This window comes from Pavona decussata, unplaced genomic scaffold, assembly GCF_977016875.1.
Source record: "Pavona decussata unplaced genomic scaffold, jaPavDecu1.1 SCAFFOLD_237, whole genome shotgun sequence".
Classification (NCBI taxonomy): domain Eukaryota; kingdom Metazoa; phylum Cnidaria; class Anthozoa; order Scleractinia; family Agariciidae; genus Pavona; species Pavona decussata.
Genome location: NW_028145642.1, coordinates 991,659 through 1,016,412, shown reverse-complemented (window position 1 = coordinate 1,016,412; position 24,754 = coordinate 991,659). Strand labels below are relative to the sequence as shown.

Genomic DNA, 24,754 nt, shown 5'->3' with positions numbered 1-24,754 from the left:
AAGTTTAAATAGGGTTGCGATGACGTCCCCGGCGACCATTAGCCCCCCAGTCAATACGAGTCCTTCTGGCGTAAGGACCGCCATGTTCACTGCGCTTAATTTCAACGGGTCCAGGGCTCACGTACGTCGCTGGCGATCAAGAGACCGATTTCGGAATCCATACGAGGTATCATGCGACAACTTGTAGGTGCGACCATTCGTCAACATCGCACTGGGTTGGGATGTTGTCGCGGCTGACTGGAGTAAGGGCCTGGTGTAAAGCTTTGGCAGGCTAACGAAGTCGTTCTTGTTGAGATCAGAAACAAGTAGATTTTGACTTTCAAGCCATTTATCCCCAGCTGCTTCATCAAAGCTTCAGTACAAAAGATGGAACTACTGCCATTGTCGAGGAAGGCGTAAGTGACAACTGTTTTTCTACTCCCATTGGACCAAAAATTTTACCGGTATAACGGCCTTGCCTTTTTCTGCTGCGCATGTTCTCGTTCAGGCCATCAACATTCGGGTCTGTGGTCACCATGCAGTTGTGTACCGGAGCGTCAGCATTACTTTCAGTCCCGACGCCGATATCCACTGAGGATTTATGTCGGAGATAAGAAGTATAAAAGATAGTAGGTAACCCTCTTTGGGCAGAACTTCACGCCGTGTTTGTTGGGCAGGCATACTAAACAGAGTCTATTCATTGACAAAAACTCAATACGCTCGGGATATGGTTTGCTTCTCAGGGATTGACGATATTCCAAGGCGAGGTTACAGTTGCAATAAAGGTGCAGTTGAGGTGTTTCACTTGGCGTAACACGATTCGCACTTTGCCGGAAACTTTTACCATCACTTTATAGGGATTCACGCCCTGGCCACAAAATGAGTCTTTTCAGGTCACATGTCATAATAGTTAATGATTAACCAGCCTTCTAAGTAAAAAATAGGGCTGTTGGTTGCAAAAACGATATCTTACTAACGTACGGTTGGATAAGTATGAAATCAACTTGGATCTGTCCACTGATGAATGTTTTTAGGCTATAAACCTTGAAAATTAAGCAGCTTGGCCTCTTTAGAATTTATTTTATTATTTTTTCCCAGAAAGTAAGGTAGAAGGAAATAAAAAAGAGGGCAAGAATTCCCACTATTACGCAGTCCCGACTCCCGAGGGCGTCCAACTTACGCGGGCTCTGCTTGGGATTGATTGATTGACCACGCCTCCTCGTCGTACCCACAATACATTTCTGAAGTAGTCCCCAAGTTCCTTCCGGTTTTTGAGTTTTACTTGTTTTGGTAGCCATTTGCTAAAAAGATTGGACATGGTTATCACTATTGTACCGTCATCTATACGTTTGAAAAAATAAGCATTTAAAGCCGGTCAATATGTATTTCGACCAAGGAGAGCAAAGGGAGCTAAAAGTTTCTGTCATGTGGAAACGAGCCCAGGGAAAAAAGAAAGTCCTTTCATCTGTGAACTGGAAAGAGCGAGTGTTTGTGCTCACACCTAAAAACCTCAGCTACTTTGAAGGCACTCACGAGGTTAGTGTTTAAAGTACTATTTGTTAAGGCAAATATCAACTTGTAAGTTAGTAGTCTGGACTGGATTAAACTGCTTTCAAGGTGTCCTTACTAATGACAAAAGCTATTATTAAACTTGCTTTGACAGAATGCTTCCTTATTCCTCGCTCATGACCCAGTGACGTTTTAAAGCTTCTGTGTTATTTGAAGTGCTTGAACGTAGTTTATTATTTGATCAAAATAGCCAGCAGGATGCATCACACATGATACACAATGTTGCATGAACAATAATTAGAAGTCTACACGCATTGGTCCAAGTCTGTTTATTTTAATACTCCATGGTTCTTTATATATGTGTCTGGGTTAAGCTGGATGGCAGAAATAGAAAGGCTCAGTGAGAAGGACAGTTACAGTGTTAGAAGCACATAATTATGTGAGAAGGAGGGAAGATGTGTGCCTATGCTAAACCAGAGCTCTGTTCTTTTTATAGACTTTACTCTTCCCAAAATTTGCCAGCTGGCCAGCTGTTCAGGAGGCCCTAGAGGCAGCTGGCCATTATGCGATAAAAATTAACTGTGGGAAGAAATATGTAGCATAATGATAGTAGAATGGTCAGCAGTACAGGATTAAAAAAGACACCAAATATTTGCCTTGCCATTTCTAGCGAGTAGACCTTTTATTACTTGCGAAGGTTGACCATCTGCTGAAATCAGTGGCAGATCTGCATGAAATGGGCCTGTCTGCTCCCCTTTTGTTAAAGAAAGTAGAACTGGCTGGGCCAAACCTCATAAAATAACAAAATTCCTTTCCAGGTTTCCCCTCTTTCTTTTCTTTTTTTTTTTTGCTCAGGGCTCCCACTTTATGGGAACGTCTAATTTGGAATTTGGCCACTGGAAATCACTCAAGCTAAACACTGCCACCCTGAAATCTGTGAATAACACCTGGATGTTTGTCTAAAAACACGTTGAGCAAAACTGTGAACATTTGCACTTTGGTCGTATGGATTATGGAAGGACTGGAATATCATACTTCTTTTGTAAAATGGGTCCTTTCAAGCACCCAGACAATTAAAGTTGTTAGAATTAGAGAAGCAGATTGATAGTAATAAAAAGTTGTTGCCATTAATTCAACCCAAGGAAAATGTTACCCAGCTATTGAAATTTCATTGGGGGAAGAGAGGCAATGTGGAGCAAAGTTCTTGTCTAAGGAAACAAACACCGAGTAATGCGGAGACCAACTTAGTTTGAACCATTAACCCTCTGATCTTCCAACCAGCCGATTGAAAATCCCATGCACTAACCATCACACCACTCTGCCTTCATCTAGTAAGTCTTAAGCCAGACCGTGACAAATTGTATTTTATCAGGCTGTGAAAAAATCCAAGTGCTCTCAGTGAGCCGTTAAGCCATGACCTTGTGATTAATAATCCAGATGCTCTACCACTGAGCTATAGGAGACTGATGGGAACTTTAGATATTATTTTATACAAAGTAATGCTCAACCAAGTTTATTGTATTTTACTGTTTTTCCAATAGAAACGTGGAAAACGCAAAGGACTCATTCCTTTAAGCTCAGTGAAAGCTGTAGAGTTTGTCGACAACACAGCATTTGACCACGACAAGAAATACTGCTTCCAAGTAAGAACAAGATACATGTATAGTATATAGCAACTTGTAAAACATTTTAAGGATGGTGCCTCCTTTTACTACTAACTGCACATTATGTTCTGTGCATCTAGGGATGGTCCAGGAGACTCAAGGTTTCTTAAGGATGGTACCTACTAATACAAAGCTATTATTATTTGGATGATTTATTACAATTTGTGAAAAACAGATCTCAGAGGGTCCCCAACTAGCCCGACAAAAATTTTCCCTCAATTTAGTAATCCCAATGGGTTTTATCTGCTAATTCCAATCCTGATCCTCAATGAGCAAAAAGGCTTGTTTGGGTGCTCAAATCTCCACTCAGCAAACCCAAGCACTGATCTTGAAGTCTCTGGTCACTGAGAATAGCCTTACCTTTTGTGCCAAAACAATGATGTTGTTCATTTTGGAGTTTTCAGTCTGTTGTTGAATTATTTCCTTTTTTGTGTAGCTTGTTCTTTCCCCTAAATGTTGAGAACTTGTTCATTCACAGATGGTAACAGCAGGAAGTGCATATGTTGTAGGTTAAAATGAATGCCAGGTTAAAATGATTTCAACCTAGGTTGATTTGTATTTTCATTTGTTTCAGATGTAAATTACCCAACCTTAAGAAAGTGAAAATACAAATCAACCTAGGTTGAAATCATTTTAACCTGGATTCATTTTAACCTACAACACATACATGTTTTACATTTTACTGAAAGTGATGGTCATTGTTGCCCTCTCATTTACTTTTTTCAAGCAATCTTAGTGATCATTTGGAAACTGAAATGCAGCATTACTAATAGACTGAAACTTAAAATCTTCTCAATCCTGCTTTAACTTGCACTGTTCTGGCTAAAAGCAGTTGTTGAAATGAATGTGATTATGTGTAGGTGATGGGTACCTTCTAGGGACTTTTTCAATAAAATCAGCTCTGATCAAAACACAGTTCTGTTACTGAAGTGAATACAAGTGCAGTTCTCTTGAATAGGTAATTGAACTCTAAGAAGAAAATTGGCCTTTTGATCCTATGATAGAATTTGGCTAGTGTCGTCCTCACCACTGCTCATGGAATCGTCCTCCAAAATGCCATCTTCCTGCTCTGTTTCATTCATTGTATTTTAATTGCTGTTGGTCCTCAGATAAGTGGAAATTGGATCATTGGGAAAATTAATCATTTGGAACAAGGTTTACGAATAAGTACCACAGATCACCATAGGGGGTGCATTAGTCATGTGATAGAATTAATAGACCCCGTGGAGGGATCTTACAAAACATGGATCATCTGTGTTATGGCTATTTTCAACATTCAACAAGATGACAGCTTCATTTCTTTTAAACTTTTGACACCAGAATTCCTGGAGCTTGGATTTTCAAAATGAAATTTTCCAAATTCCACCTGTAAAATTGTCAAATCTTGTGTTTCATTTATAATTGTTACCCTAACTCTTGCTACCATTTTCCTCTAACATCTGTAATCTGGGCTTTTAAGTAATCCAGATCCCAGATCCTGGGTCAGGACAGGTGGACAAAGGTGGATTTTACGCCAGGAAATGGACACATTTTCTCTTGTAGAATGTAACTGTTTACATTTTTGACATTCCTGTCATGCACACAGTAGTTTGTAACAGAATCAAATAAAAGCGTGACAGAATTCTTTTTGTTGCTCCCATGAAAACTGAGACTGCTTTCTTGTGCCTATTTCAAAGACAACATGTGTATATTGAATACAAGTGTTAATACTTGTGCATTGTTCTTTTGGTCACCCATAGTGTCTATAATGTTATCAATTACTTCCAAGGGGAAGATTTACATTATTCTCATTCCTCATTTTGAAAATTCATCCAATGTCTCACACGTGATATTAATTAATTCTAGTGTCTGTTTTCTTAACTCTTTCTTTACAAGATGGAAAAAATCCTCAATGGCATTAATGTCAGGGCTTCAGGCCAGTATACATAATTGAAGGGCCTAGTAGAGAATATGAGTGCAAGTAACAATGTGGCCTTAACAATCCCAATTTCACTAAATTCACACTTATTTGGCATACAGACTTTTTATTGTGTCAGAAACAGAGTTCCATATTTGAATACAAAACTTTCTAACAAGATAACAGAACTGTAGGCCAGAGGGGGGAGACGTTTTTCTTTTTGATAAATTTGAATTCTAAAGGTAAAATTGTTACTTACGCCCTATTACCACAGAGCCCTTCAATTGTTGATGGGTTTGACATAATCCCACTTAGAAAGCTGGAAATCAGCAAATGTTATTTCCTTACAGCATGTAGGAAACTTTTGTCAAGTATTGTATTGACCATGATGATTACACGCTGCAGGTTGTTTATGATGATTTGGTTCTCTACGTCAATGCCAAATCCGAGAAAGAGAGGGAAGACTGGGTGGAAGCTGTGCAAGATGGTATGTAATTTGTTCATTTTTTGTCTTTTATGTTTTCACAGACCTGTCAGGTTCATTTTTTCAATAAAATTGTATCTTTTAAAATGATTGAGCCTGGAGTAACATCCTTCATTAATTCCATAGTTAATGGGGGGGGGGGGGGGGGGGTGCATGTATAATTTATAAGTCTCATGGTTTCTTCATAGGCCCCTTTGCTACTTCCTGACTGTCTTTAGATTCTCAAGATTTTGCTAATTTTTTGAAGAGTTTGTATGCCCAAAGCCCTTTAATTAAAACATTACTACAAAATGACACAATCTTGTCCTGTTAATTTTTTTTTACCATCATTGTCTCATGACATGTACAGTATTTGGTGTTCTTTTCATGGTGTTTTATTGATCATTTATAACTTTGAATTTACTTTATGTTAGAGTGCCGTGGTAACAAGTTCCTTCTTATGGAATATCACCCTGGAATATTTTTAAACAAGTGGACATGTTGCGATGGCAAGGAAAAGTCAACTCAAGGCTGCAAGAGTTCCTTTGCAGCACAAGAGAAAAATGGCTATCAAGGTCTTACTGATTTTCACTAATAATGTTTAATACCTCCAGTTTGAATATTGTTCTCACAGGAACCTTTTTGGCTTTGATGCCAGGCCCTCGTGGGACTCTGGCAAATCATTATTAAATGAGTGTATGATAAAAGAACGTGCCATATTTAATTTGTACACTTAACTAAGTTTGCACCTCCGTATGTTGCCACCAGAAACTTCATTCCCACATGTCTTTAAATGGTCTGTATTCTCAGTTAGAGAAGTACGCAAAGTGATGTAATGTCTACAGGGAAAATGAAATCTTAAGAATAACAACTGATTTAATGAAAAGTATATTACCAGTAAAGGTTGTAAAACTTAGTTAACGTCCTTGGCATTTGTATACATTACCAGTAATATTCTGTAAATAATTATTGTTTAGGTGGAGGGTACACCCAAACTTCTGCAGCATTTATAGCAAGTCAACCATTACCTCCCATACCTACTGCTGTGAGTAACTTTTGATTAAGTGCTGTTTTTGTTCTTCTGTTAGATGTAGTAACAAATTAAGTACTTCTTAGTAGCAGATTGCCATGTTCCTCAGTGCAAGACCAAACAGCCAGCTGCGAGCAGTTTATAATGACAAGCCTAGGGTTTGCACCAGTTCAGTGTTTGGATGCTTCTGTGGGAAAGTTTCATGTGCCCCAAGTTGCCTTTGAGTTTACATTTCACCTACAGACTAGTTAATCTTTAGGAAAGATAGATAATGAGTAATGTGTTTAGAAGTTCATGTTAATTAATGAACATCAATTAAGGCAAATTATTAACTAAGCAAATTCTGAATCCTTGGTTCTTTCATTTCGTTGTTTGAGTTTGTGGAAAGTTAGGCAATTAGCTACCCATATAATTCTTTTTCCAGATGCACAACAAATACACAGATAGGATTATGTTTGTAACTTTATAACTAAATAGTCTCTGCATTTTGACTGCTTTATACTTGCCAACTGTCATGTCTGCCAATTGGAGACATTGATGTCACATGCATACATGCCAATTTCTCATGCCTGGCTCACAAATATGGACTTAACCAAGCAACAGGTAAATTCCATTCAATTTTGACAAAAAATAGTCCCATAAAGGATGATACAAGTCGCATGAACCATAGTGAAAGTTTTGTGTTCAGTCTTTGGAAATCATGGACATTTTCAGGAATGTTTGGGACATCTTCGGTGATGTTTTAAATTTATCAGAAAATTCTTGGAAATCTACAGTGAATATTGACTTGTGAAGATGAAAATTTCATGCATTAATAAGACTTGAGAAAGTTGGCAGGTTTACTGTTTTGAAATAAAAAAAAAACATTTAAGCAATTCTACCTCAGTGCCTGGTTTTTAACTCGTGAATGCGCGCATGCGCAATGAACGAGTTATAGCGATGGCTGACTGTTGACTTGGTTGGTTGGTTGGTTCTGTCGTTAACTTTCGGGCGTGTGCAGTGAATGAGTTTTAAATTCAATTAGTGGAAAAAACACGCGAACATTTTTTGTTCACGACGCATCAGGATATTCTTATTCAATATGTAGAGAATAATTTGACGATCATTTAGTGCAAGAATGGAGATTTTTCGTTAAATCTGAGCAAAGTTACAAGTTTTTTTCAGTTTTTCAGAAAGTCCGCGGTCGTAATCTCAATTAGTGAAAAAAAAGAACGTGAAAATTTTTTTTCACGACGCATCAGAATTCTCTTATTCATTCTGCAGAGAATAATTTGACAATCATTTTAGTGTAAGAATGGAGATTTTTTGTTGAATCTGAGCAAAGTTATAGGTTTTTTCGTTTTTGTCCACACAGTGCGGTGTCTTTTAAGAATTGAAAATAATTTAATTTAGAAATAATTTAATTAAAAAATAATTTATTTAAAAGTAATTGTCGGCATGGAGTTCGAATAAACAAGACGCTTTTTAGATCTTTTACCTTTAGCACTAGTGGCCTTATTTATTGTAGGCCTCACCGATATTTTAACCTATCCCCCCCCTTCGCGATTGAACTAACTGAATCGTTTTAGTCAGAAAGAATGCGTGATATTGCGTTGCGCAATTTGAAATTTTGCCGCCAAAAATTCTTTCCCGCCAGAAAATGTCTTCAGCTGAAAGAAGCACTCTTATTAACTGAAGAGTTCACTGCTAATCATAACTTTTTGCATACATGAAAACTTGACATCTTTCGTCGTATTTTTCCTTCTCATACTAAAGTACTACTAACATCAAGTAGATTAGTTTGCTAATGACGTCGTAAAAGTGATCGGGCAAGTGATGGTCAGAATCCACTAGCCCAATCGCAAAATCCAGTAGCCCCGGACTATTGGACACGAATTTGCATGATGTAGCTGCACATGGTGTGCCTCTATGAACTTTGAATAAAAAATCACATGATTTTTTTTTAATCGGCGCATCAGAATAACCTTATTCAATCTGTAGAGAATAATTTGACAATCATTTTTATAGTACAACAACAGTTATTTTTCGTTACATAATCGGGCAAAGATATAATTTCTTTTAGCTTTCAAGGAAGTTTCCGTAGCGGTCTAAATTTCAATTACTGATGTGTCATCTGCATTCACGAGTTGGCTCACAGGAGCCTTTGATTTCATATTAAAGTCATTCAACTGTCCAGTTTGTTAATTAGTTGTTTCTTCACAGAGTGACCCACCTGTGGCACCAGTACCCCACAAAGAAAGGAAAGAACCAGATAAAAAAGCAGCGGAAGTTGTGGTGGCAATTTATGACTTCTTTGGAGCAGAACAGGGTGACTTGTCCCTCACTAAGGTTGGATTGAATTCTAAGGGAGAAAAAGCCATCCTTCTACTATTCTCTCTTAAATTTTAACTCACGGTACGGACAGAGATGGCGACTGGTACATTATTTACCCATAATTCTTAGTTGTGAACACCCTAAAGGTGCGCATAAAATGCACAGAAAAGTTCCAGAAACTTCAAACGTATCATACACAATGTTGTTGGTACAGGGAGGAATTTCGCAAAAAAGTATAATGGCTTTCTATGTGCCTATTGGCTCTGTTAGGTTTGCAATGTATTGTGGTAAAATGTACAGCCACCATCTTTTTCTGACGGTGGATTTCCACCTTTAGTTATTGAGTGAAATATTTATATCTGAATTCAATGTAGTTTTGATCACAGTGAAAAAAGAAATTTATAATGATTATTATTAAATTTCTGTCCATGACTTTGTTTCTAATATGATCTATTGAAAACTATTAACAACATGTTCATCAAATTTATTTACCCCCCCCCCCCCCACCCACTCCATTAATCAATCAACTTTATTTAAACAAGGTAAATGGCTCAGCAAGCTGGTTTTCAGACATGCCATGTGATAATAACAAATTATAAAAATTAAGACTAGAAATTAACTAGCAATAATTAGCACAAGAAATGACAATTGTGTCTGTTCCTATCGACTGTCATAAACGTACGATCGGTGATCAAGGCTAATAATAGTAGTAAAAATAGTAATAATTTAAAATACAATATAACAGCAGGAAATAAGTCAGTAAAGTTTTATTTGACAGTTGGTTCCAAGCCATTGCACCCCAATAAGAAAATGAACGTTTAAGGAAATTAGTTTTAGGTAGTGGTAGTTGGAGATCATAGTTAGAAAATTATAGTCATGAATTTCAGAGGTTCTATGAAACCGCTCCCGAAGGTACGTCGGACAATATTATCAAAGTTTTGTGTGTATTTTGGGATTACACATTCAGAATTGGAGCAGAATTGGTGTTGATTGCATATTTTTCAACAGTCACATTTTAAAGAAAAATTTTAATGTGGGGGAAAGTGTCTCAAGATGTTAGCAACTCATGGTTGTAGCATGAATCCTGTCTGTATTCTGGATTTGCATACATTAGGTGTCTTTTTTGCTTGTAACTGTGATATAAGCTAGTCCATCTTGGTCATTTATCTTGAGCAGCTTAATTGTTGCAGCTTGTTGGAGGTGATAATTTAGGTCATTAAACTACTGTCCTTCATGCAGGGAGAACATTTAACAGTTGTTGATAAACAGTCGGATCATTGGTGGATAGCCAAGAATTCAAGAGGGTTTGTATTTTGTAACACAACATGAATGAAAAAAAAAAGGCTTATTAAGTGATTTTAGCTTTATTTCCTGACTGAGGTTGTACTGAAAAAAATGCCATTTTTAGTTGATTTTCTGATGATTATTCTCATTAAAGATTTATATTAATATTTTGCAATGATATGATTTGCTATGAAGGTAGTAGGTTTCCCTGGACTGTGATCAAACTGTATCTCAGTCAAAAATTACTGGGAGGGGTGTTTTAGTTGCCCACCAAAAAATTACCCAGAACATACTTACCAGGGCTTTTTCCACAGACATTAACCTGATTATTATAACCAGGGTTGTATGTTGATAATCACTAGGTATCTTGTAACACCTGTACACTTGATGTCCAGAGTATTATTCAGCAATATGGATGAGTTCAACAGATACTTTCTTGACTTTATTCACCGCACAAATTTGTTTGCAAATATTTAATTTACAAAAATTTACAAATAGAAGGTTTTGAAGAAGTCTAAAGATGATGTGAACTACAGATGAAACATTTTAAGGGTTCAAGAAATCATCAATAATTCTAGCAACCTCAGTAAAGTTGCAAAGAAACCTGGAAAAATGCTTGAAATGGCTCTCTATGCATCTGCAGCATTGAGCTAAAATGACCACAGTATATTAAGGATCTCTTGTATATTGTAATCATTATATTTCAGATAACAGAAATATGAAGATTTTGATAAACATTTTAAGAAAAAATGAAGATCAGCAACTTGCACAAGACTAATAATAATTTCATCGGGCATTGTGGCGTATTTTGCGGGCTAAAACGAAGAATTCAGCGAGCTAAAATTTGTTTAGCCCGCTGCTCTGAGCCAATAAGAAAGAAGGAAATAACGTAACCAGCCAATCAGAATTGGAAGCCATTCAACTGTTCGCGCCGTTTTTTTGTTTGTTTGAGTGGAAGCGCTGCCATCTGCAAAGAGATTGTTTTGAGCTACAAAATCAATGGAAAACCTAACGAAGAAGCAAATTCTCAGTCGTCTGAGCTAGATGAAGAGAACTTTAATACAGAAACTTGTGGGCGATGGTGGAAATAATGCCTGTAGTAGCTCCACAGCCGGAGACGAGGTGAATATAACTTGTCTTCTTTGAGCGAAATCAGCTCAGTTAAGCAATTGCACAATAAATTTTAACACTCGTAAGAGACTATTTCTTCGCTGTTTCCAAAATTCTGTTATTTTTTCCTTTTGAAAACTTAAAAGCAAAGATTCTTTTGACAAAATTTGCGGTGTTCTGCCAAAGTTTTAAGTTTTTGTGACAACGAAAGCTTTTGTACAATAAAATAAACGCCGATGCAATTATGTCAGCGTTCACAGAAGATATCGCGATTGCTTACTGTATTGTCTTAATGATTCCTTTTGTGAATGCCCTCTGAAATTATTATAATAGTAATAGAGTTGATGTTCTTGGGCGTAAATATGTTTTTGGCCCTTCTCAGAACTCATTTTAACCCTTGCCTGCGGCTCGGGATAAAATGATCCTGAGTTAAGGCCAAAAACATATTGACACCCGCGAGCATCAACTCTATTGTTATATTATGATCTTTAACATTCTCCTGTTTATTGGCCATACTAATTTTCAAAGGTTGTATGCTGATTGCTGTATTTACATTTTCTCAATTTTTGTGTATATATGAACAGTTAAACTCTGTGCATTTTTGTTTGATATTAACATATAGACACCATGTTACCTATTCAAATTATGGAAAAAATTGATGCTTTTGCACTGAACATGTGTTATTTTTTTTCTAGGGAACAGGGTTACATTCCAAGTAATTATGTGAGAAGACAAGGCTTGGAAAGTGAAAGGTACGTTTTTTGAGCAGAGACAATCTTGTCTTGTCGTGTACATAGCTACTTAGTTGCGGATGAACTCATGCCAGGAGTAAGAGTTCCTTGGCGAGATTGTCAAGAGTGTTACTCTTATGTCCTTAGTGCTTTCCAAACTTTCCAAATGCACCTGTTACTTAATAGATGTACAGTTTAAGCATGAAATTTTTCTTTTATGACATAGAGCATAGAAACAAGGGGTTAAAAGAGCATAGAAAAAAGGGGTTAAAACAAAATTTTCCATGGACACAGATTGATTAAAATGCAAACATCTTAATTAAATGGGTTAACTTTGCATACTTTTCAGAGATTAATTTAATATTATCTAGGACAGAATTCAGACAAAACTTGTTATTGTGCATCAACTAAACATTCTCCACGATGTAGAATGAACTTGAGGGAACTTTTACCACACTGGCATGCTCTATTACTATACTTTGTTTGTTCTTATTATTGACTGTTTAGACACCACCTGTGGTCAACTTGTTTGTTAATTCCGTATGAAATTTAAACTGTGTGCTGTTCTGCTCCATAAAGGCACCCTTCTGAGTTAAAAATATCTTTATTGAACACAATGAATTAAAAAAAAAAAAAAAATAGGATGGTAAAAACGATAAAAAAGAAAAAAAGTCAAAAGGCTTGAGAGTGCATTCAGTTGCCACTCCCATAAATTTTAAATGTAGTTTTTGAGAAATTTTGCCTTTTGTTTGTGTGACATCGTTCTGATGTTTTTGTTGTCCTTCAATTAGACATTCAAAAATATGAAGACTAGGAGGGGCAGAGTTTTCAACTTTTGTGTCCCTGCTTACAGCTCTATTCCCACAGCGTTGTGTTTAACTGGCCAGGTATAATTACATGTTGCATTGCATTGCAGCTGGTTCCAACCAGAAATGTCTCGACAGATGTGTGAAGATGTTTTAAAGGAAGAGGTAGATATTCAAATATAACTAAATTAGGCTTTGCCATCCATGTTTTCTCTGTTCTTATTAAATACCATCATTAGTACTGGGAGACCAGTGAAAAGTAATGCAAGTTTCAGTTCTGTGTACTGACAGCAGGATTTAGATAATATATATTTTAATAATAAAACCTTTTAATTGAAAAAGCTTGTTCAATCACATTAGCAAAGGATTATCTATGGTATGCAAGGAAAACTAGTCAGCTTAAATTGTCCTTTTATAATAATTTTCATATATACTAGTTTGCTTAAAATTGATCAAATACAGTTGTAGTTGTTTTTCTTCTTGGTGCTTACGTGTTGTTTGCAATTTGTATCAAACAATTATTATTCCATGACATTTGTTGTTGGTAAGCTCCTTGGCAGTGAATAATTCATGATATTTGTCAGATTAGATTGTTTTATAATCAACAAGGAGATAATGTACAAATGGTTTTTAATTTGCAGGGCAAAGAGGGTTGTTTTGTGGTTCGCAATTCAAGTCGAGAGGGAATGTACACTTTGTCAGTTTTGTAAGTTACTTACTGTTTAAACATGTTTATATATACATACTGTATCACTCACAGGGCAAAATCATGGCATGCTCATTAAATTTTGATAGCAGTTTTTAAAATTGGTGACAGCATTGGTGCAATTCCCTTCAATTTATGTTTCCTTCTAAGTGATAAACAAGTGGTCACTCTCCTTTAACTGACAGTTGCCACGGTTGCCAAAGTGCTAGATAAGATAAGATAACTTTATATTTACAGTAATTAAATCACATTCAGGATATTTCTAATAAAAAAATGTTTACAAAATTATTACAATCACATAGTGAGAAAATAATATAATCAGGGATGGTATATTTGTAAATAAAACCTCCATTAAAAGGCCACCTCTATTTATATTTTAATTATGACATTTTGCCAACTCTACAGGTAAAAAAATAAAGGGTCACTGCTTACCTCAATGCATCTCAATTTAACTGGTTTCCTATTGTTTCTGATTGTTTCTTTCATGAAGCAGCCAGTGATAATTTAGTCTTAGCTTTTCCAAGTGTCCACCCACAATTAAGGATTAATTGCACTAGTTACATGTAGTATATTCGAAGCTTTTGAAATTGTCCTTTAGTTATAATTTTGGGACTTGAGAATGGGAATGTCTATGAAATTATTAACTAGGGAAGGTTTCAGGGGCTTCTGACTCTACACTTGGCCTTCAAAAGAGCAAATGCATTTCTTCATTGGTTCATAAAAAAGACAAAACATCATTCATAGATATTCTATAGCTTACCAGGAAATTTAATAAAGTATTTTGAAACGTTTTCTGCAGCTGAGTGTTAATTTCTTGCTTCTGAACCTCAAGTTACATGAATGAATGAATAGCATTGCCACAGAACTCGCCTTCATTTAATAAATTTATATGTTTTTGTTGACAGTGACATTAAGAAACTTCTTAGTGTTTATCAGCAGACAAAGATTTGTTCAAAATAAATTTGAATCTTGCACTGAAAATAATGGTGAAGGTATACCGAAAATAATTTCTTTTAAGGCAATAATAACCTGGAGAGGTGTCTTCCTTTGTTTCTATTGTGTAATGTTCGGACCCCTGCGATAAAAAAAATTCCTAGATCTGCCCCTGTGAATGGCATGGGAAGGGATATAATTACTTATGTTAATAAACATGGTGTCATCTATAAAGGCATGGTGATCATGTTCGACATTATCACATCAAAGAAGACAGTGGACAGTTGTATATATCAGACAGACACAGATATCCTACAGTCTCAGAACTCATAAACTACCATCAGCACAACAGTGGAGGTAACTGTGCACATTATTTAAAAGCATTTGTCTGTATTACATTTTCTAGCTTCAGCTCTGGAAATTATGTGTTGGTGTTTTAGTGGTCATACCTTATCATTCCTTTATTTAGTGGGAGTTCTCTCAAGTGAAGGTTGTTGTTTGTTTTTTGCTCTTCACAGTTCTCTCTCAGTTTAAAATTTGTTTTCTACTTTCTGAATCAGTGGCAATGAAAGAAGTTTGTTTCTTGTTAAGAGAGCCTTGGATTAATTTTGTAGTTTGCAATAATGCAAAGTGACTTACTAGACAAGTATTATTATATAGTAGACATTTTATTTGATAATAATGAAGGTTGTAAAGTTCTTTGATAGAGGTGCTGCCTCAGTTGCTTTTAGAGGGGAAAGGTTTATAAGAGGCAGCCATATTTGCAGGATAGTTTCTGTATGGACAGGTGATGTGTTCAGTTACATGTTGAACTCATTTTGTCCAGCTCCCAGTTGGCTAAATACACTGTGGTTAGCAGCACTGCAGTCAAGCATGGATTGCTGAACTGTGAAAGTGGCTAAAATCAATGCAAAGTTCATTGTATACTGTTTATAATGGAGTTATAACTTTGACAATGTTGTATCACATTTCAGGCTTAGTTACAAGACTACGACAACCACCGTCATTTGGTGGAGCGCCTGTAGCAGCATTTGGTCATGGTATGTACAGGTCAACACAAGCCATCACATACCATTGTTTGTTAACCATTGAAAGAACGTCAATCAAGATTAAAGGATGGAATCCCTTACAGTGTACACGTCTTCCATTTTACCATTAGATTTGTTCAGTGATACCATAAAAAGAATGCAGTTGGTAGACATGTACATGTGGGGGACCGGTCCATTGTACCAGTGATCCATCTTATGTTCTTTTGGTCGTTATTTTGACGGTTATGGTGTTTTGTGCTTGGTTTTGTAGACATATGGGAAATTCCTAGATCAGAGATAGTTCTTGGAAAGGAGCTAGGTACAGGGCAGTTTGGGGTAAGGAAAATTTCTTTGTTTTATGGTTGAAACGTGGAAACCATTGAATATAACACAACTGATTTTACAATATTTTCTTTTGGCATTATGTGAGGATTTTCCTATTTCCTTAAATTGAATAAGTCAAGGCGGGCAGGATTGACAACTACAAAATTAATGCAGGCAGAGAGAAGCTAAAGGAATTGCTCGTCTTTTTTTTGGACAAATGGCGCTAAATGCACAATGTTTTACTCTGTATTGTCATACACGCTAGAGAAGTGGCATCAATAACTCATGCTTCATGTTTCATCAGACGTTCCAAACACCTTGGAACAGTAAAAGCACTCGGCCGCTTGTTGGTGTTTGGAACCTCTGATAAATTATTCGCACTCGTTGGCATATTACTTTATAGTGTCCCTCTTATAAACATATGCATAGGTCTACTGATTATTATAAACCATGGTTTAATTTAGGTTTTTTATTACTGTGTAGTGTGACGTTCCCTTCTTTGCCCCCTCCCGTTAAGCCTCTCTACCCCCCCCCCCCCCAGTGCCTGCTACTTCTACCATTGAATTTTTATCTTACTAAGGGATCTGATAACTTCTACCAATTTAGTCAACTATCTATTGAAGATGAGCTTTATCACATGAACACAGATTCTTTTATCATCTGAATAGTTTGTGTGAGGAAAGTGGGATTACCCTCAGTATCAGCTGTATTGGTTTCCTCAGTGAGTTATATCGGAATTTCTATATTGCCAGCAAAATGTGATCGGTGAATATTTGTGTCTTGTTTGCCAAACAGTTTGATACGTGATTGAGTGGAGTTTAGAAGACCTTGTAGATTTCTAACCATTACCAAAGAACTGCACATGATACTTTGGCGTGAATTTTATGAAAATGAATGTTTATGAACTGCGTTGAAAGATTAAATGGATAAAAGGGCATCGCAGTTATAATCAGCTTGAGAAAATATTCAAGCTGAAACGGGATGCAAACCCACAACCATTGCAGTTATGAACGCAACTTAATCAGTTGACTGGATAGCTCAGTTGGTAGAGCCCTGCATTGGCATCGGCGCAGGGGAAGCAGGCTTTCTTTTCGCAAATGCTTAACTGAGTTGTGTTTTGTTTTCATAACTGCGATGGTCTTTAATCTGTTGAACGTGATACTTTTTAAGGTTGTTGTCACTTCCATTAAAACCTGCAGCTTCCAATAAGGCGACACTTAAATGTGCCTTTTTGGAAACCAGTTCTCGGAAGCAGCCCACGGGTGTTGATGAGTCAGTAGTGGGTGAGTAAAGCCGCTGTTACGCTAGGCAATTTTTCTCCCAAGTTGTCTTGCAATTTCGTTGCGCCGTTGCGACATAAGTTGCACGGAACATTGCCTAGTGTAACCAATGCCCTGAAATGAACATGCCTTGCATCGTTTTTGTTGCAGTCACCGTTGCAAGAAGTAGAACCGACTTCTACTTCTCGCGGCGGTTGCGGCAACAAAAAAATTGCGAGACATGTTCATTTCAGGGCATGTTACACTAGGCAACAGTCTGTGCAACTTGTGTCACAACAAAATTGCGAGACAAGTTGGACGAAAAAATTCCCTTGTGTAACAGCGCCTTAACAGTGTTTCTCTGCTTCTCAGGTCAGTAGGTTGTATAATCTATTGGGTTTAGAACTGGGGTGAAATGAGTCTTATTTCACTTAGGGAGTGGGCACTTTTGCCATTTGATGTTGATGTGTGGTTTCCTCTTTCAACAGACTGTGAGAGAAGGCAGATGGCGTCAAAGTATTGCTGTAGCTGTTAAAATGATGAAGGAAGGAGCAATGTCTGAGGATGACTTTATTGATGAAGCCAAAGTGATGACGTGAGTAGGAACGCTTACGTTAGTTGATGGGTTTCCTCTGGGCTTCACAACCATTATTCACAAAATGTACAAAATGGCCGTGAGGTGTGCGGTGCCAAATTGGCTACGAGTTTATACACAGTGATATTGAGTGGAATGATTCTCTAATCTATCTTCAAAGTGAAAATTTTATTAACAGAAGCATTTATTGTCACCACAGTCTTTTTGCATGGCTTAGAATATTTAGTAAATAAACCCCTTCAGGCGGCTGGTATACCAGAGGCTATTTCACAAGGCTGAAATATTGCCTAAAACTGAACAGTTTGCCGAGAGACAAAGCCTATGAGTGAGGCAATGGGTATTCAGTGCACGCGCATGCTCATACACAGGGGTTATCTCTGTAAAAAGAAAAAGCAGGTAGCCTTCCTCTGCTGACAGTACTATCCCCACAAGACATTCTTATCAGATCACTTGGTCATTTGTCACATTAGGCAGTTCCATCATCCCCATCTTGTTCAGTTGTTTGGAGTTTGCAGTGAGAAGCCAATCTATATCATCACGGAGTTTATGAGCCAAGGTGGGTTGAACAAATTATTCCAAGTTACACTCAGTCTGATTTCTTGTCCTCTCATTATTACAAGTTACACTCGGTCCTATTGTCCTCTCATTCTGCATGGTATGGTTTTCTTTTTACCTCGTGTCACGTGACATGAGGTGCATGGCGGGGAACGGACCAAGAAATTCCCATCACTCACACATATTTTGTTTACTTGTTAGTTAGAATTTCTAACACCAGCTGTAGCTTCCCCTAGAAAAAATGCAAATGAGCACTGAATGAAAGGGGCTCTGGGGACATTTTGGGTAGGTGAAATGGTGCAGGCCTTGCAGAGCAGTCAGATTTTTAAGACATTATTTTCCACGCTCCTGCTGAAGAAAAGGATTTTGAAGTATTCAAAATGACAAGGACAAACCATAGAGAAAGCCCGATCGCTTCTCTTGAAGTGAAGCACCTGAGCGTTAGAGACAATGGGTACTTTCCATTTGTCAGAACTGTTCATAAAGTTCACAAACCGAATGTACCAATTTTAAAAATTAGTTCTGTGCCTCAAAATAGTGCGTACTATTTTTGGAGTGATTACTTTTCAAGATTTTGCAGCATCATCTCTTAAAAATGACAAATTCAATTTACAGACTGGCTGGTCTGGCTGGCCAGTTCTGCCAAACGGAAAGCACCCAATGATTATTCCTCGCGAGGTAAATTGCTCAGATAGAGCTTAAATTCTGTTTGTGACTGTAATAAACTTCATAATAATGACATTAACCAAAAGCTGTTATCATTCAAAGCTTTGGTTCTAGACGCTCTTATCATAAAGAGGTTTGTTAAAAAGAAGGAAAATTTTTTGGCGAGGATTTGTTCTGCAAACGGGAAAACAGGAAAGTGAACTTGAAGGTGACTAGCTGTAGTGATATGAGCGAGACAAGTAAACGAGAACTTATCGGCATAATATTAAAAAATACCAGTGAGTGTGGACAATAGTAACTGACTAAAAATACATTGTTTCAAAAGATAATAAAGTTTAAACTGTTTTCAAATTAAGGGATTATTCTCTTAGCTTTATACACTCAAACAACTTAGTGGAAGGCTATCATTCTCTATGCCCCCTCCCCCCCCTCCTCGATAACCGAGTTCGATGGGAATCTTCTAGGTTTGTTTCCGTCTCCCCTCCCATCAAAACTAAGAGATCATGTTGCATTTGCAAAACGTGTGGAGAGAGCGAGAGAAGGAAGGGCTTGGGGTGCATTGTTGGATGGAAAACAACATGAAGATAGCCAGGTATATAAAAGCGACCCTGCATAAAGCTAAACATGAACAAAAGGTTGCTGAAAGGTGTTGTTGACGTATTGTAGGATGTCTTTTGCACTACTTACGGAAGAATCAAACTCGACTGCAGTCTCCGCAGATGACAGAGATGGTACGTCAGGTGTCCTTAGCAATGGCTTACTTGGAAAGTAGAAACTTCATTCACAGGGATCTGGTAAGTGAACACAATAACTAACGCAAGAAAACCAGTTGAAAGCCTTCTTCTTGAATCGACCCAGTTATATGCTAATCATTTAGCTGACTAATCCACCAGATTTTCTTCATCCCGGCTCACTTCACAAAACGTTACCTCCAGTGTATGTGTATTTCACCGTGGCTATACGAGCCATTTTTCCAACACAAGCGACACAGTGCCAGTGCGAGGCTAAATTGCACGTGTAGCCACTTGTGCACAGCCTGCACTCTTTCGTGCATATATCCTTCTAGTTAGAGTGTATGTCAGGTGCCAAATATTGGAAGAGGAATTTTTTGTCCCCTTGTTGTAAGCATTCCTTCAGCAACGAGAAAAAGTGTTCATAATTTGTTTTCTCATGTAAAATATGAGCTTTTTTTATTGCAGTAGTTTATTATCCATTTATTTTAATGGTGTTGTTAGGCAGCAAGAAACTGTCTCATAGGAGATAATAATATCGTCAAAGTTGCTGATTTTGGATTAGCAAGGTACTTGTCCAGTTTCTTTGTTCTTTTATTTAAAAATTTAAAAATTTAAAAATACTTTTTAATTAAACTTTAGTGGAGTTGCTTCCTTCGTGTATAAAACTGGTGACATTAAAATTATTCGAGTGAGCTCTATCATTTTGGAGAATTAATTCATCAAAGGTAGAAAAATCAGGATGTTGTCACAAAATATTTGCAGGGAGGACTTAACTTATTATTTTTCTTAAACCAAGGTTGCAATTAGCACCAGCGAAAAGACTTTTTGGTGGTAAGGGCTGAAGGAGGGTTCCCCATCTAACTTATCAGCACTGTTCAAAATGTTTATAAAAGGAATCCCTGTACTGTATAAAAATATGATGTATCTTGTGGGCACAGTTGAATCCAAAGAAGCCAATAATGTCAGTGTGATATTGAGAAGAATTTATGCTTTTTGTATCTACAACTTGTGCAGGATTATGAAAGTGGCGTCGTAACAGTGTTACTGAATTTACTACTTGAAAGTTGTTTAATCCTGTTTTTGTTAAATGGTTTTGTTTTTGTTTTTGAGTGACCGTCACTTGGCAACAGTCAAAACAGAGATGACAGGTTTACTCTCGGTTTCATAACGCTCGCATTTCAATCAAGTAAACACAACTTTGTAACGTGAACAATTGTTCATCATCTTTTTTTACGTTCACAGAACGTTAATAGTGTGACAGTTTCACGTTCACAACTGTTAGTACCGATTTTGTAAATATCGCTGCACTGTATACATCCATTCCTTATTATCTTAGTTACTGGTTTTAAATAAAGGGTTTTTTTTTATTGTTCACAGATATGTCATAGATGATGAATACACAGCATCAGAGGGCACAAAATTTCCTATTAAATGGGCGTCACCTGAAGTCATCCTGTACACAAAGTTCAGTAGTAAATCAGACATCTGGGCCTTTGGTAAGTCAGTCTTTTTGTCCGATCTTTGTATAGTGAGCAAGTCAGTGAGTTCAACCAGCCAGCCAACAGTCAGAGGGGAACTCCATCCCTCCATGAACATTGCCTTGGTAACATTTTTTGTTGTTCGTTGACCTGAAGACCTGTATAGCAAGCTTTCTAGTTCAGGGTGCGTTCGATTGACTCTACTCCGGAATAGGAATACTTACAATGATGACAAGAAACCCCTTTTAAGAGGTTTTTGGAGTTACTGGAGTGCAAAATCGCTTTAAAATTATCATGTGTCAGCGAACGTTTGTCGAAATGTCTTCCCAAATGTACTTAAAAGAGAAATTTATCAGCTGTTCCGCTTATTCTTATTCCGGAATAGGGTCAATCGAACGCGACCTAAGAATGCACTAATGTACGTAATTGCGTCGTTACAGGGATACTAACGTGGGAAATATACAGTGGAGGAAAACAGCCTTATCCTGCTGTTAACAACACTGATGTAGTTCAGAAGGTTGGTGTATTTACGGCTCCTCAGTAACAATGGATTCTTTAGAGGGCAGGCTTTGTTAAAGATTTTGCTGTATGTTGGCCAAACCTACTCAAATATTTGATATAAAGAACCCCTTCTTTCACGAAAAAGCGCTCTTACAGCACCGGGAGGAAAATATGAAATAATTTCTCCCAGGAAGAATCAAACGGCTATAATCAGTGTTTAGCAAATTCCATTTTTTTCAAGGTGCAATCCATTTCCATCCGAACCATCTTCACACAAAAATGATTGAAACTAGTTTCTGTGCCCTAGTAGGGTTATTTTTAACAACACTGAACTGTTATTTTAATGTTCCCATCAACGCAAATATGTTTTTTTACTCTTCAAAGTGACACTAAAAATAGGTGACACTGCCCCTTTAACCCTGCTCATAGTGCCAGCCAATAGACTGGTTATTGGCTAATCTGATTTGGTTGAACACTCAACATAAAGCTCCCAGTGGCATAGGTCCATGCCAGTCTTCCTGAAGGGTAAAGAGTGTAAGGGGGAGTGTAGTGTAAGGAGGGTTGTTTATTAATCATAAACAGCTTCTGAAGGAATGGTTAATGTGAGTAAGAAGCATTTGTGTTATTTCTTGGTAGGTGATAAATGGATATAGACTTGAAAAGCCCCACAGATGCCCTGATGAAATATACAGAATTGTGGAAAAGTGTTGGCACTCGGTAGGTTTATGTATTCTTCCAAACATACTGCCCCTCCAACCCCGAAAAGTAACGATCTCACACCAAGAGACTATGAGGTACGTCATAGTCTCTTGCTCACACCTAACTTTGCCTGTCGAGTAGCATTTAAGACATACTGAATTAGAGATAAGGTACACGAAGGAAGTAAAACACGCTTTGATGTACTATGGAGAATCGAGCTGTTTTATTTAATAAACCCATTATGTTTTTTACTAATTTGTGTGTTTGTTGTCACAAAAATCACGGTTTTATTTAATTGATTGGTAGACGTACCTTCAATGTTGGCTTAAGTTACCCAAAAGTAACTAAAGTAAAAGGCACCAAAGCGGCAACCCCGGTGTTATCTGGCTCATTTAATATGTGTTTCATGGGTTTCTTTTTCTTTTCTTTTGTTTGTACTCACTTAGCAAAGGTTGAGTTAAATCGAAGGCAAGATAACACGAACATAATGATTAGTAGTTTCCATTTTGGATAGCGACAGTGAGAATTTGTCAACAGAACATAACTGGTTTGTACTAACAAAGTTTTCTTATTTTTCAGGAACCAGAGCGCAGACCGTCCTTTGCAGTTGTTAAGAAAAGCGTTATTGATTTTATGGGTGAAGATTACGATGAGACTTTTGAATGAGCTTAAGCTACTGCTTTGAAAATTACCGGGAAAAATTTGATTATAAAAATAGACGAAATTGTAAAATTGAAACAAATTGCACTGCAGCATCATTTCAATGCAGTAGTAGTTAGTGATTCTTAGTTGGGACGACTGTAGGATATGGAATTCATTAAGTGCAATAACTGTAAAATTGATGGAGAAATCAGTTTAACCAGGAGATATGTTCCACCGTTAGGCATGTTTACCTGTTGTACGAGTGAAATTGGCTGAGTATCGTGATGTGACAAATTTGTATCTGAAGATCGTTGAGGACGTTGTGAGGTGCTACTAACCGTCACACAGGTCTACACTGACTAAGGAATGACGTATCACTGATCCTTGTTGGGTCGTGGTATCCTATATTCATTCATCGCACATTTCTGAGGTACTTGATGGCATCTTGAAACTTTGTCGTCCCAACAAATAGCTCTTTATGTATAAATATATAATTTTTTTTCAGAACTGTAGATATTTGAGTAAGCTAGCCTTTATAAACATTTTTCTACTGTTTTATTTTGCTGTTTTCAGCAATGTAAGCAAAATACATAGTACGTTTATCTCGAGAGGTGTTCGCTCTTTTTTTGAATTTGTTGCTTTTTAAGTCAGCGAGAAGGTTTGAACAAGCCTGGTACTGTGGTATTCTCTCTTTGTTCGTTGAACCCTGGATAGCGTTTTTCAGCGACAGTACCGTGCAAAGGTAAACTCGAGGTGTAATCAGGATGGGAATGCACAGGAACTAGGAAAGGTTTAAGCATCTTAGACACGTTTCAGCGTTAAACATACGGTATTTTGAAATGTTTTCTTTGAAAAAAAAATTACTTAGGTCCCAGGGGCAAGTTGCCTCGAAACGTAACGTTGGACGTAACTACTAACGCGAGGCAATAAAAAAGGAACTTTGACTTGGCCGAGAGTTTACTGCGCAAACTCGGTATGAGGCCGCGCAGGATCAATGGCCAGGTAATGATATTAGTGGTTAAAGATCCGCTGTTCATGGCAGCAGCACGAAGGCCGGAGGATGTTGGAGGGCGATTTCACTCAGGGTCTTTGAGGTGAAAAACGCAGACTTGTTCACTTGGATGTTCCTATAATTCAAAGGGTGGGAGGAACTACGAGTTTCTTTCTCACTCTTCACGGGTAACATCGGTAGATTAGCATTTATGTCCAACGTTAGCTGTTGTGGAACTTGCCCCAACTGTTGAAATCTTAGTGGTAATGAATTGTCAAACAAATGGTTGTATGAACATACTTGTGGTGTGTTAATTGGCGACTGAAAGTAGTCAATTTTTCTACTTAATTGTAATCATTGGATTGCTGGCCGGCCTTAGGCTTAAGTCTTTCGGTGTTACCTTTATTTTTCTATAAGGCCATAAAGCGAATTATTTTTCGAGCAAGAAATCTAAAGCAAAAACTAAATAGATAAATAAACGGGATTATATAAATATTCACTGAAACAGTTGTGAATTGTATTCCTTCGTGTTTACTCGTGTTTTGCTATGCGGATCCGAAAAGCGAAGAGACATTGTTAGCGAAAAATAGCCAAATGGCTCCGCATGGTCCGTTTCTGCTCTCATTGTAAGAAAATGATTACCAAAATGTTTTCTGTTTTTTATTCATATCTCAAGTTTATAGTCATATTATTTGAGCTACTTTCGCGATTTTTCCATCCTCAATTTGTACATTGTAAGGGGGGGGGGGGGGGGGACTAACTATTTAGGAAGTAAATTCTTAGGAAGAAACATTCACCTTCGTGTGCTAACGTTCTCCACAAAACCTTGAGTTTGGTCATTACACGCTGTTTTCTTA

The 24,754-nt window shown here is 37.3% G+C and overlaps 1 protein-coding gene across 1 annotated transcript; it reads left to right on the top strand.

Moving 5' to 3' along the window:
* The first annotated feature begins 1,233 nt into the window (after positions 1-1,233).
* Positions 1,234-24,402, top strand: LOC146457778 (tyrosine-protein kinase BTK-like). Its single transcript, XM_085091486.1, has 21 exons — positions 1,234-1,515; positions 3,030-3,131; positions 5,455-5,536; positions 5,947-6,087; positions 6,490-6,557; positions 8,745-8,870; positions 10,095-10,159; positions 11,945-12,001; positions 12,897-12,951; positions 13,428-13,492; positions 14,661-14,782; positions 15,400-15,465; positions 15,725-15,789; positions 17,525-17,631; positions 18,102-18,187; positions 19,519-19,646; positions 20,088-20,152; positions 20,964-21,082; positions 21,505-21,581; positions 22,202-22,282; positions 22,844-24,402. Exons 1-21 carry the CDS (start codon positions 1,360-1,362, stop codon positions 22,928-22,930), a joined length of 1,920 nt encoding a protein of 639 aa, XP_084947612.1. The 5' UTR covers positions 1,234-1,359; the 3' UTR covers positions 22,931-24,402.
* The last annotated feature ends 352 nt before the right edge of the window (positions 24,403-24,754 follow it).

What these genes read in the sequence shown, in the direction of transcription:
- LOC146457778 (XM_085091486.1), top strand. Translation starts at nt 1,360, where the DNA reads ATGTATTTCGACCAAGGAGAGCAAAGGGAGCTAAAAGTTTCTGTCATG. An exon ending in AAGATGTTTTAAAGGAAGAG is followed by an intron (nt 12,952 to 13,427) that starts GTAGATATTCAA and finishes TTTAATTTGCAG; the next exon opens with GGCAAAGAGGGTTGTTTTGT. An exon ending in TGGAAAAGTGTTGGCACTCG is followed by an intron (nt 22,283 to 22,843) that starts GTAGGTTTATGT and finishes CTTATTTTTCAG; the next exon opens with GAACCAGAGCGCAGACCGTC.